This window comes from Melozone crissalis, unplaced genomic scaffold (genome assembly GCF_028551555.1).
Source record: "Melozone crissalis strain CALT ecotype California unplaced genomic scaffold, PUWL_Pcris_2 ptg000023l_1, whole genome shotgun sequence".
Lineage (NCBI taxonomy): Eukaryota > Metazoa > Chordata > Aves > Passeriformes > Passerellidae > Melozone > Melozone crissalis.
In genome coordinates, this window is record NW_026535801.1 from 17,599,856 (window position 1) to 17,613,781 (window position 13,926).

Sequence of the window (13,926 nt, forward strand, 5' to 3'; positions counted from 1 at the left end):
TTAACAAAATCAGCTATTCTGAGATTACATAGTATATGAACTTTAAAGCTGTTGAGTTTTATGCATTTGCAACATCCTGTATAGGTCATTATTACAAACCAGAAGTAATGGAGTTGTGGCCAAATAAGGGGGTAAAAATCAAAATGGTAGGTGCACTCTTTACTTTAGGAGGGAAGTTAAGCAGAAACAGAAGTTTCTTCATTTTTATTTGGACTGTAGTTTTAAAGCTTTCTCTTCACCACATAGGACCTAATGCTGGTGCACCTACAAGCAAAAGTCCTGAACCTGCAAGAAAGACTGTGGGACTTGTATCATAATACCATGAATAAACTTAAAGTTACATGAAAGTATTGGTAATTATTTGTACAAAGTCAGATATGATTATCTCAATCAAAATTCAATGAGCCAAAGGGTCAAATTCACCTATGATGCATTTCCATAAAATCCAAGAGAGATGGTGTCATTACACCAGAAATTAATTTGTTAATTGGATAGTAATTGGTTGTTTCTTGCTTTCTCTGTATTCAACTGGCTTACAGATTTTGTTTTCTGTGGTGCAGGGTACTCTGAGGGCCTAATGTCTCTGTACAAAGCATGTGTTTAAGTTTAGGCCATCTTGAATTCTTTTATTGAAATTGTCCTTCTTTATCTTTGAGACTGCTCGACTTAGAGAGAAGTGTATTTTTCTTACTTGTCAGAAATTAACATTCACCTTTACTTTTTGGGGTTCAGCAGGACTTCACAACTGGAAATAATGGCAGCATATTTGGGTCACATTTTAATACATGATGCATCTTTATTTTAGTGTTCCCACCCGGGGAAGACTCCTAATCTGCTAGGCTCAAGGTGGTTTGGGGTAGGGCAGAACTGTGACTGCAGCCAGAGTAGCTCTGGAGGACATGTGTGTGGTTTCAAGTAAATAGCAGATACAGGACCATGACTACAGAGTTGATATTTCCCGTAAATTAGAGAATAAAAATGTCATGAGCAATTTAAATATTATTTATAGTTGACCTTCATGTCTGTTTTTAATATTCAATCTGCTGAGTGTTTAAAAAAGCAATTAAAAGTCCCATATAATGTTAAAACCCTTGATAAATGTAATAAACAAATGACATATTCAAAAGAGAGAATCTATGTCCCATTAGGAGAGAAAAAGAAAGATGAGAGCAACATATGGCAGTATAATTAGAATGATTAGGGAAGCACATCAACAGAATTTATGCTGCAGGGAAAATGTAATAAGAAACCAACACACTTTCCTCACTGCCTTGAAAACTGCAAATATCGCTCTCTGAAAGGGAGAAGATGCAGAAAGGGTCCCTGGCATTTAAAGCTGTAACTTGTGTTCTTCTGTCATTATTAAAGATGCACACAGCCATCTGCAAACCATTTATTTTTTGCAGAGTTCACATTGTCCCATTGCTTTGATTAATAAGGAGCAATATTACACCTCAGCTGCTTTTCAGAAAGATGCTATTTTGGAAACCTAATTAATACTCATTCCACAGTTAGCTTGAGGTGTTCGTTAGTGCCAGATACTGAGTTCTTATTTGTTTCTCATTATGTGGAGAGTATTGCCTCTCAATGCCAGCCTTCTTGTTTTGCATTTTGGAATAACCTTTCGACACTCCTGCTTCCCACAGCCCTCCCCTTCAGAAGAGCTAATAACACCTGCCATCATTATTTTCACGTGCCTGTTAATGTCTGTTGAAGACATTGTGGGCTATTTACATAGATAGACTATCCTGATGCACAGCAAATATTCCTGCTATTTTCTGAACAGTTGGGCCAAAGAGAAAAGCAAAATTTAGGAACTTGGAAATGCAATTAAAATCTCAGTTTACCACTAAGGGTCAGTATATACTAGGCAAATGAATCATTACAAAATTGAGAGTGTATGGCCTAGCAGAATACCAAATAATTTTTCTGCCCTAATCCCCCCAGATTATTTAATGAAACCACAAAAACTCTGCAGCAGAATATAGACACTGAACTTGTTTAAACCCCATCAGCCCACTTTGATGAAACAGCCTGAGGTTTAGCAGAGGGTGCACAAATATCTTGCTTGAGATTTGCTCCAAGTGCTGCTATCCTCAGTGGAGGATAAAGGAGGGAATGCAGCAAAGCAGACGGCATTTAGCATCCACCCAGCTGCCAAGCATAATGCTGTGCATGAAAAGGTTAAATGTAATTGCACATGTCAGGAATCAACAGAACAACTGAGGCCCTTTCTGGAGCTCACTCTTGCGCTGAGCTGCTATAGAAAAAAATAATAAAAAGAATGAAAGAAGAACATCTGTGGGCCTGGGTACTAGCATGGATGCAATAGGAGAGGAAGAAAGGGGAGTTTGAGGGACAGCATATTTTAAATGTGCCCTTACATTGTCCCCCCAGGGTTAGTGGACAGACAATGCCTTATTTTCTGCAGGAATAAGGTCCCTCATGAAAAAAAACTTGTCTCAAGAGAAAAGAAATGAGGAGGGGAGCCCTGCACCAAGCAGGACATTTTGTTGTACAGTGCCAGCTGTACAGAAGCAGAGCTGCAGCCTGCAGGAGCCCTGCTTGGGTCCCTCCCCAACCATCACAGCCAACCCAGGCCAGCTCTGGAGAGAGCCCCCAATGCTTCACCTTCTGGAGTAAGAGAAATGCTTTTTTTTAAAGAGTGAAAGCCACCACCAGCCTGGCCCCTGGTGCTACAGGAGGTGCAGATGAACTGGAAGCCCCTTCCTTACTGAGTGCCTGGACCCTGGACACCATGGGAGGCCTTTGCCCAAGCACAGGCAATAGAACCTCTTCTGCAGCCCTGCCTCAGAGTCACTGTTGGATGTGATACTTTTGGTAAAATAACACCAACAGTGCAAGAACTAATGGTGATTTTTCAGTTTACATTACTGGGGAGAAATAATGGTGCTATGAGAAGACAGTGGGTAAATCCTTGAAGACTTTAGCAGAATTTATAGCAATCTTAAAAAAGAAAAAGCAAGAAATCCAGTAATTAAATTGATAGCAGGATAATAGAAGCTTTCCTGTATACTCCACATCATATTTCCCCAAAGGAAAGTATGTTTCAGCCAAAATCTATGGTCTTTCTCAAGCAAAATTCCTCTGACTTCAGGGGAAAGCATGCTTTAGAAAACATACTTCAGAATGCTTTAGAAAGAAATTTTAAATCTTAATGTCTACTTAAGTATGATCTGATTTTGCACTGGAGAATAGACAACATATACCATTCTGAAAGTCAAATACAGTTCAAACTAAATCTGGGTGGGTTTTTTCCCTTATTATTTATAAAGTGTAATTAAACTCCAGTCCAACTGTCAGCCTGAAACAGGATGTTCAGAGGTGAATTCTCCAAGCTCCCGTCAGGTGTTTTGGGTGTTGCCTTTGAAATGCTGAGATTCCACAGTGTTCAATACCTTGTCCTGGTCTCCAGTTCTGTAAATCATGTCCATCCTTTTCTTTGCTCACAGGTCCTGCACAGTTCTCATCTGCAGCCTGTGGGTACCAATAACCAGCAGAAAGCCATTGACATCCAAAGTGCTTCATTAGCTAGCAGCACAGAGAGATGGTGTGAGGTGAAACGCCAGTGACTGATACACAGACTCTGGCAACAAGAAATTTTGTGAAGAGCCTGGTGCTGTGTGAAAGCAAAGCCATGGCAGAGCTGGGACCAGAGCCCAGCTCTTCTTGCTGCCATTCCAGACCTGACTGGGGCCATTCAAACTGTTTCTGAAGGATCATTTCCTTCTTTTTTTGTTTGGGACATAAAAAGCTCTTAGTCCTGTAAGTCTTGTAGTGGCTCCTGTATAATTGCAGAGTCCTTCTTTAGTCTTTCTTGCACACCCTTGCTGAGCTGGAGTCATGGATCCTGTCTGCAGTGTTTCTTCAGAAAATGGAACCAAAGAGGACAGGATAGAGAGATACAGATGGAAGGAAATAATGACTTTTAAATATAAAGAAACACTAGTTGACAGATCCTGTTCTCAGCAGGTCTTCGTGGAAGACCTGAGATTGTGAAATCAGTGAAATCACCATGCAAGGCATAGACAAAAGTCTCTGTGTTTTCCTATATGTAATAGATTTTATTATTTTGTTTGTTTGTTTGTTATTTTTGTTTGTTTGGGGTTTTTTGCTAGCTCAACCCTTTAAAAGAGACTTGCATCAGTGGAATATTAAAGTGAGGATAAAACCTAAGTATCAAACAGTTAATACAAAATGACAGTGAATTCATTTAAAAATCTGCCATTGATTGAAAAATTGAAATAATCTGTAAAGTGTGACTTTCAAGAAACATTTTTTTCCTTCTCCACCTTATTCCATTTTATGCCATAGAATTTTTGTGGTCTAAAAAACAAAAGGATGGTATGAACCATGCTGACCTCAGCCAAAGCCCTGGGACTCATTCCCAAGGTGAGTTTGTGCAGCTAGCAGTGCTGTCACTCGCTGGCTCAGCTGAGCCAAACACAGGGGGCAGGAAGGCTGTGACCCGTCCTGCCTGCAGGTGACAGAGGGGAATGTGGCACTTTACCAACAATGGTAAAACTGTCCTTAACTGAAAGGGTCATGTTATATGAACATTTCTCTCTAGCAAGACAAACCCTCTGTACAACAGACAATCTTGTCTAAATTAATGTATTATTTATTTTGTACCTTTTAAATAACTTTTATTTACAACAAGCCTTAGATACAGCTCACACGCAGCAGTTAAGCTCTGGCAGTACTGACCTCGGGGAGCTAACACATTTGCGAATTACATTTCTAAGTCATAGAAAATAAAAGAAAAAAAACCCGAGTTTAAAATATCAGTTTTGTCTCCGGGAAGGAGGGCGGCAGGACCCGTGTGCGGTGCCTGCGGGCCCGGGCGCTGCCGGGGCAGGACACGGCGGGGCCGGGCAGGGCTCCGGGCAGGGCTCCGGGCAGGGCTCCGGGATGGGCTCCGGGATGGGCTCCGGGATGGGCTGGCTAATGGCCCCACTCCTCCTCCCGCTCGCCAAGCGCCTCTTCTTCTTCGGGAAACACTGACTCATTCTGGCTCTTCAGGTGCTTGATCCCTGAAAACACAGAAGTCATGGTTAAGGTTGTGTTTGACAGGCATCAGGTATTTTTTTGTGGAGGAAGGAACAGAAAACCAAAATAAGGGCAAGTTTAATGCTCATATTTGCTCCTTTTTTAAACAAGCCTCTTAGTTCAAGTCATACAATGGTAGAGATATTCTCTTCCTTGAATAAAGATTCTGAACAGTATTTGCTTCTTTTTTCCTTGGTAAGCCTTGGTCAGGTTTGTGTTGAGCACCATAGCAAAGCTGTCCTGAGCCAAGGAGAGCCTGACAGAGACTGTCCTGGCAGAGAGGAGACTGCTGGCACCAAAGCTGTGACAACACTGGACCATTTCTTACATGGATCATTTCTGTGACAACACTGGATCATTTCTTACATGGAGAATGTGTTCTTTTGACCTCCAAATACCACGAGGGGCTGGATGAAAAGGGTAAATACCTATCACAGGATATTTGGAAGTTCAAATATCCTGGTTTTGGTTATATCAAGTTTTTAGTTTGAGGGAAGTTATGCAGTGGGTACTGCTGGCTGGTTTCAGCCAACAAGTGAAGTAGACTTTATGAAAATGAATCAAATTACAGATATTTTCCTGTCTTATGTTCAGTACAAGAAAGCAAATTTCAATCAATGGGAAAATCCCATCTTCTCAGCTCTGCCTTGGTGTGGTAGAATTCAAGATGGAAAAGGAAGCAACATCACGACAAAAAGATGACAGAGAGATCAGAGAGGACATGTTATTTTCAAAAAACCTAAGGAGCAAATGTGCAAGATTAGTCTCGGGGTCCCCCAGTTTATGAGAAGCAAAGTGGGAACATAACTATTGATCAAAACTGCATGATTTGAACAAAACATAAGCCTGAATTAGGCTATTATCTGATGCTGCTACTGTCATTGCATAAAAATATTTTTTACTTCATTAAAGATCATACATAGTTCTAGTAACCATCTCTAACTGTCAGGAAAAATGCTTCCCTTTTGTATCACTTCCTCTCTATAATGACGAGAAGCAACACCCCAGCTGCTTTATATTATCACTGCTGTAATCACACACCCCAATGTGCAACCTGCAAGTCATAGCACTTTTAGGAGAACATTTTTCAAAAAGGCTTCACTCTTGAGGGGTGAGGGCAAGATCCTGATTACTGCTAATTGTGAGTAAGAAGAATTGATGATGGTCTGAGAGCTTTGGCCCCAGTGCCTCTTATTCTGGAAGTTCCTACACCTCACTGTTTATGTCCACACCACTCCAAAATACAGGATAGATTTTTTCCAAATACATAAGTTGAAAAAAATCTCAGCATAAGCTATTTCAGTTCCACAAAGTTACAAATAGCTGAAAACAGTAGCACTTCTAACAGGAGTCCATCACTCTGTGCTGGGCCCTGGGCTCCTCTCTCTCTTTTCTTCCACACAAATGACAGCACACAGTTCCTGGGAAGCTGTTGTCCTGACATAAACCAAGCAAACACATTAATGCTCCAAAGCCACAGTTCTTGTAAGTGTGCCCTGCAATAATCCAGCCATTTCCAATTAAGAACTGTGATACATGAAGATGCTCAGCTACTACCAAGCTCTTTAGCAACACCCTTTAGTAAGACAAACACTTTAAATATGATTTCACCTAAGTGCAGGTTAATGGACATTTGTTTCCAAATTATGTTTTGTTTTTAAGGTAAATTTTTCTCCTGTTGTTTCTTCTGCACTTACAGAGCCATTTCTTGCACAATTGACAGTGCTCATCTAACAGCTGCTGTTCAATTCTGTCAGGAATTACTAGAGCCAGAAGGAATAATTTCTTTAGGGAGCTTTTCAAAGATGAGGAGGGCAAAGTTATGGACAGAAAATAAGGCATGTCATGCATGGTATGATGAAACCATGGAACTGTATTTTTTGTAGGGGTGAAGACTTTTGGCCATGTGGTTTAATTGCAATATTAAATATGAAAATTGTAGGAAATTGAGAGAAATTACATCACTGAGCATTACCCATTGATTTTTGCATGGCAAGTAGCTATTGATCTTATTTAATGATTTTTTGATAAACTCCATTCTGCAGCCAGCCTTCACCTCTGCCAGTCATTTTATGCTACAGTGTCCCTTGGAAGTTTCCTCCTCTGACCAGTAAGTGCACAAGACTTCATGCAGTTATATATAAGCCTCAAGATGTTCTCACACATCAGGTTGTCAGAATGAGCTGACCCTTGGTGTGGCATTACAAAATAAGATGCTCATCTACACAATGGAATAAACCAGTGTGAACTGACATAGAGGTAATGAAATTCCTGTCAGTAACATATGAACATGTATGACAGGAAATGCTGGTAACTGCCCTGAAAAGACACATTTCCTGCACAAAGCTGCCAACTTTTACAGTGCAAAAAATGGCCTGGAGTAAAAAAACTACTGAGTTAAGTTACAGCAATCAAACTCCTGGATTAAAAGCATATCTAGCCACATTACATTGCAGCAGCCCACAGTGGCTGCGAAGGAGGGTCAGGAGGCACCAGAGCTGGGCAGGTGCACACTGGCACATTCAGGCACATTCAGGCACAGCTCAAGAGCAGAGGCTGGGACAGTGGCTCTCCAGGGTGGCTCCAGAGGGGTTATCCAGGCTGTGCCCTACCCTTTGTCAATTTGAGCCATGTGACAAGCAGGTAGCGGGGTGAAGCTCTACCCACAGAGTGCATTGCTGGATCAGTTCAGCATCTTTGCTTAGCAATATCTATTATCTATTTATCTTTGCAATATATATTGTTTGCCGAAAGGTTAGATTCTTTTAGAGACTGAATAAAAATTCATTACTCAGGTCACCTCAGCCAGTTTTACAACCATGACTATGGCAACGCTAATTTATGAGACAGGATATTTCCTTCTCATATTTCCAATCTTTGTACCAGTGACACAGCTCGTGCCCTCAGCTTTCTCAGCTAGTAACCAAGAAGGACCAAAATGCTGTAGTTTGGGGGTTATTTCTGTTCACTGATTGAACACAATGTAAAGATGAGCATGAAATACAGACTGTAAGATTTTACATGTGGCAAAAAAAAACAAAACAAAGCCAGGATATTTTATAAGAAATTGTTTGCGTGTAAGAGCACATCCAAGTTAGAAACATCAAGTTACTGATTCCACATAAACTGCACAAGCTTTACAATGTCAGTAGCAAATAGGGAGGACTAAATGCTGATCCATACAGTGACCCAGTCCCATCAATGTCCCTTTTTCCAAGCAAGGAATTTGTGGGCACTCAGCTCCCTGAATTGCTGTGCCTGCACTGTCCTGATGCTGCTCTGTTTCTCTCACTGGGTGCCCTGCCCTGCTGTGCCCTTTCCTGGGGATGGGGCTCACAGGGTGCCACCCATCCCCTGTCCCCATGGGTTCCCAATCCCCTCTGCACCCGACCCAGCCCCTGCTTCAGTGTCACCCCCTGCCTGGGGCTCTGCTCTTCACCTGGGATGTCTGGCAGCAAAAACCCCTCCAGACCAAACACTGCCCCTTCTCACCAGCACCCACAATGTCTTCACACTCATCCTTATGCTGCTTTAGAGCAAGGACACTGAACACTGCTAAAGAACTGTTTTTTCTCAAAGGGCTTATATTTCACTGCAGGTAATTTAATACATTTAATGTTGATAAACAAACCGATAATTCCAAACCAGATTGAGAAGCCATATACAAATATAATTTGAACTGGCAATTCCTTTTTAGATGAAGTCATTGTTTCAAAGAATATTCGTAGAATTCTAGATTCTTTTAAATTATGAATGAGAATGGGACAATTTTGTGTCATTTTTGTAGTCACATCACATCCATGCTGCTTTATCAGCAGCTGTCTTTTAGCTTCTCTCCATCTAACCAAAGTACCAGCTTAGAAAGCTAAGTAGGGTCACAAGATTTGAAACAACCAAGTGTTCCTGAATTAAATGTCTCCTGAAAAAAATTTTAAAAATATTCAAGTAATTAAGGCAGCTCCCTATCCTATTTAACACTTCTTCCTTCACTCCACTGCCCAAGGAAGGGTGTTGACATTTACCAAACTCAGGATTGAAGTCTGGTTGGCAGCTTGAATTCCCTAAAGTTTGAAGGGTTATTTAGTTTTATGATTTGGAGCTGATCCTCTCTCTAGCAAAAACACATTTCCAGATTTGCAGAAAGCAGTGAAAGGCACAGATAAAACAGGCTCATTTTCAGTGTTTCAGAACTCAAATCACTTTGAAATGATTATGCAAACAGACCTGGCCAAAGAGGATAACAGCAAAATAAAAACATCTCAGCCAGTGTTTAATTGTTTTCTATTTTCCTTTGAAAAAATGAGAATATCAAAAGCAATATTATAGGCTCATACCTCTAAACAGGAAAAATGACTATTCTTTGTAATGGTATATTCTGGTTTGCATTTAACAGTTAAATACGTTTCAATTATGTTTCTCCAATGTGTCTTCCTCATAATGGTTTTTTCCCAATTCAAGTTTTGATTTAAAATATGCCAACAAAACAAACAGACAGAGAACACAAATTCCAAACAAGCAACAACAACAAAAAAACAACCAGAAAAAACACCTCAAATTAATGTCATTAAATCCAGGATCCACCACAGGTCTTTGGCTGGGCTGGGTGCAAAGGAAAGCCCTTGTGAAGAGCCAAAGGAAGCTGGCAGTTCTTCCAGGGCAGGCTCTTCCATGTGCAGGGATGGCCCCACAGTTACAGGAGATAACAGCTGCTGTTATCAGGTCAGGGGCACCCCTGGGGCACCTAACAGCAGCCTGCCTGTACCCAGGAAAGGAGCCCAGAGGGGGAAGGTGTCTGGCTGTGAATTGGAAGAGAATATTTTCTGACTGGATATAAGGAAGAAATTATTCCTTAGAGTGTATTTAAGCACTGGTGTGATTTCACAGTGAAAATGTGATTTGTCTCTTCAATGAGATTTTCAGTACTGAACTAGACAAAGCACTGGACAACCTTGTTAAACTTGGTGCTAATTCTGATTTATGCATCAGGTTGAAGTATGGACTTTCCCAAGGTTCCTTGCAACCTAAATGACTGTATGATTTTATGAAATCAAAACTCAGTAAATGCATCCTACAGTTCACAACAATGTACTAACATTAACTACATGGGCTATATATTGATCTGCCTGGGAGCTTCAAATGACTCCTTTCTCTGGAAAAGTGATGAAGTGTCTAAGTGCACCAGTCAGGCTTATTTGAGGAACAAGATTCCTCTTCTCTCCTCAAAACTGTGGGGCCAGACTGAATCAATATTTCTGTGCTGATTTTGGAAAGCATACAAACTCTTAATTATGTGCTCCACTGTGACTTATATATATATGTGTGTGTGAGCCTCGTATTCCTCAAACACAGGGGATAAAAATAATGGGATTAAAGTCAGTGAACCTGGAGCATCTCTTGCATGTGACAGATACACCCATGAGATCCCCAAAATCTCACATAGAAATCACACCCCAGTTGTGGCCCAGTGTGTGGAACTGCAACAGAAAAACGTGATTCCTGAGAGGGAGGCACAGCAGAGCTGCTCCTCTGGGTGCTGGCACTGCTGCTGAAATGGCTCATCTCCCCTTGGGGCCTCAGGGGCACATCATTGTCTCAGGCACTACCAGGCTGTGGTGCCTGGGGGTGCTGACGGCCGTTGCAAATAAAAGAATATGCTCAGCTGCCTGCAGGTGTAACAGGTTAAAGAACCACACTGTGCTAATAAAACCAAGGCCTGTGCACCCTGTTTCACAAGAAATGCCTTTCTTGCTCAGTTAGGCATCTGCTCAATGGGAGTAACACGGACTCTCTACACTTCACAAGATGTTTTGCCAGATGTTTCCAGAAACACCTGGTGCTCCCTGGCATGGAACGTGCTCCTTTCTGCTGGTCAGTGCCAGTGGGAGAGTCCAGAGCCTGTCCCTGCCGCGAGCACCACAATCCAGCTCTGACAGGCACAGGACAGAGTCTCAGCTCTGAAAAGCATCAGTGCTTCCTGCTCTTCCCACCTCCAGCAGGAGCTGAGGACCATCAGAGCCTGCAGGAGCAGCTGCCTGGCAGAAACCTTCTTTGACAAAAGCTGAATGATTATTAAAAACTTTTCCTCTCTGACTTTCAGTTCAACAGAATACAGCTTCACTAGCCTCCATTCTTGGGACTTTATGCTTCATAGAAGTTTAGAAAAATCCAGTTTCATCATCTTCAAATGTTCACTGTCAGGTACACGCCAGCTATGCTGTCCAATTTATTCAAATGCAAGAAATACATGTCTTGTATTTTCTCTGCCCCATCTGGAGAAGATATCAGAAACACAGCTGTCATTACTGGTCATGGAGAAACTCAAACTTACCCCTGCACATACATCTCCTAGGCATTTTGACTTTCTTGATCAAAAAACTGGTTCTTTGGCTGGAAAGAAATTAAATCCTACTGTATTTTTCTTTTTTTTTTTTAACAGCTGAAATACAGGAGGGATTATATAGAGCATGCAAGAGCAGAACAGTAAGAAAAATGCTATAGTTTCCCAAAAATCTATTTTGAGCTTTCTCTTGTTTCCTCTTTGCATCAATGACCTGTTGTCTCTCTCCTTCATCTGTACAATCAGTTCCTGAAACCTTTAATCCATTTTTACTTCATTGAGTGGTTTAGATAAGCTCAACCTGCATACAAGTCAGAGTTCAGCGCTTAGGCTTTCATTAGTAACTCTTAAAAACCTTTAACCCTATCCTTAACCCTACCTGTCTCCCCTTCTTCTCTCTCTACCATGCAGCTCACCAAAAATGATGCTCACTGGTTCCACCTTGTCAGCCCTCTCTGCCCCCCTCCTCCATTTCCTCTGATCCAGTTGCCCTTGGACCCGGTCTCAGCTTTCTGGCCAAGTGCCCAGTGACCTCTCTCTCCATCCTTTCCAGCTTGCTGATATCTTTGCCTCTGACAATTTTTGCCTTGGTTCTCCTTCCTCTGCTGATATCAGAGGCAAAGATATCAGCAAGCTGGTTCTTCTGCTGTTGTAATCCTTTCTCCTTGCCATTCTCTGAGAGTCATTTTCCCTTCTGCCCAAGTTAAAACTCTAGAGCGCATCTTCTGTGCAAGCTGGTGGAAGCCTAACACAGCACTTCAAAGTGGTCAAAATCAAGCTCTTGATGGGAAGTCCTGTCCAAAACATTCATCTACCATGAACAACACTGTCATTTTTTTCCTAATATTTAGGTTTACGCATTTCTGATTTCCACTCCTCTCTAGATCCCCATATCCAATTGTCATTTGAGTCTTGCATGTTTTTTCTTGCTTAATGTGTCTCATATAGTTTTTACTATTTATCCAGACTTCGAAACTCTCCTTTTTCTGGGGTGTTCACTACTACCACATCTCCTTCTCCTAGCTTTATAAATGTACCTTTTCTCCTGCCACTACTTTTCCCCTTGAGTTCCCTCCATTTACTCCCTCCAATATATTTCAGACTAATGGTGGCTATTTATGCTTTCAAGGAAAATTGAATTTCATCATATATTATGGGCATCATTTCCACTCATCTCAAATCAGGAAATGATACAGCTTTGCTTCTCAGATTGCTAGGCTTTTAGATTAGCATTTTCATTCCTTCTCCTAAAGTTCTGGCGAGGTACAACTATCTGCCTCCATAGCTATATCCAAATCCTCAAAACCCTCAGTTATGGAATTTCAGAAACACACTGAGAACATTTTTGTTGCCAACCTGCTGAGACAAAGACTGTTCCTTTCCTCCCCAACATTCTCTATCTGTTCCTGGGCTGGATTGCTATACCCTAGCTGGGAGTTCCCTGGTGCAACAACCACCTTCTGTTAAATGTTTGAACAAGGTTTATGTGGCATGGACGGAATTCCTGGTGTGGGTTCCTGGATGCTTCATTAACCTCAGTATGATATGACAAGAATTGTTGTGTGCAGTGATCAGTGGATGTTACTGAGTATGAACAGAGAGCCAGACAATGGCTGATGTCTGTATGCAAACACAAGATGCATTTTACACATCTCTCCTTGTGCTTCTTCACAACCACCCAGTAGAATGGCTTCAGTCCGGCAAGCTGGCAGCTATTATTTCATCTGCTGTGTTCAGGTTCAATAATCAAACCAGATGACCTGTGGCAAGAGGTTAATCCTGCTGCCAAGAAGATCTGGCAACAAGAGCCCAGGCTGCGTGTCCCAAGGCAGCCACTCTCTTGGGTGGTCTCTAAGCTGCTGGTGGTTCAAAGAGTATCAAAAAGTTACCTATGCCAGGACAGCAATAAAACACAACAAAACACAGTCCCAGGCCTTGGCCACTCCCACGTGTATGAGTGAGTGAACGGAAAAAACACGAGGGAGGGAAGGCAAAATAAAAATAAAGGGATGTGGAAAATTTTGCTTTATAGATGTTGGTAACTGTGAACAGTTTGCTTGATACAGCCTTTGAAATTTTTTTAAAATTTGGGTTGTACGTTTTGGAGAAAGATTGAAAAATGATGCACAGTGCAGCAGTCCCAAGGGACTCTGAGTGGTACCCACACCTGTGAGTTGCTGTTAAGCAAGGGTTCACAGAAGCTTGATAACCAACATGCAAGGGTGGCCCTTGGTCCTGTGGCCAATGAGTTTGAGCATAACCAGGTCTTTTCTTTATTATACAGATCTTAGTCCCATTCCTCCGGAAATTAATGAGATTTTCTCTTATTATTGTTAAAGAAAGAAGAGTCAACACATGTCATTGATGTTAAGTTCCAGTTATAAAGACAAAACCCCAGCTTACTGATTATCTGCAATGAATTTATATAAAATACTGTAAATTACTGTTTTATGTGGCTTCAAAGTTTGAGATATGAGACAAATGAGTTGATACAGAAAGTAGGTGCACTAGATATTCTC

General features: G+C 41.5%; 1 protein-coding gene across 1 annotated transcript in view; it reads right to left on the bottom strand.

Annotated features, from left to right (window-relative positions):
• Positions 1-4,955: 4,955 nt before the first annotated feature.
• Positions 4,956-13,926, bottom strand: part of PPP1R1C (protein phosphatase 1 regulatory inhibitor subunit 1C) — a 41,103-nt gene continuing 32,132 nt past the window's right edge. The window contains 1 exon segment of the mRNA XM_054278371.1: positions 4,956-5,054. Within this exon segment, the coding sequence (XP_054134346.1) occupies positions 4,966-5,054 (89 nt within the window). The 3' untranslated portion in view covers positions 4,956-4,965.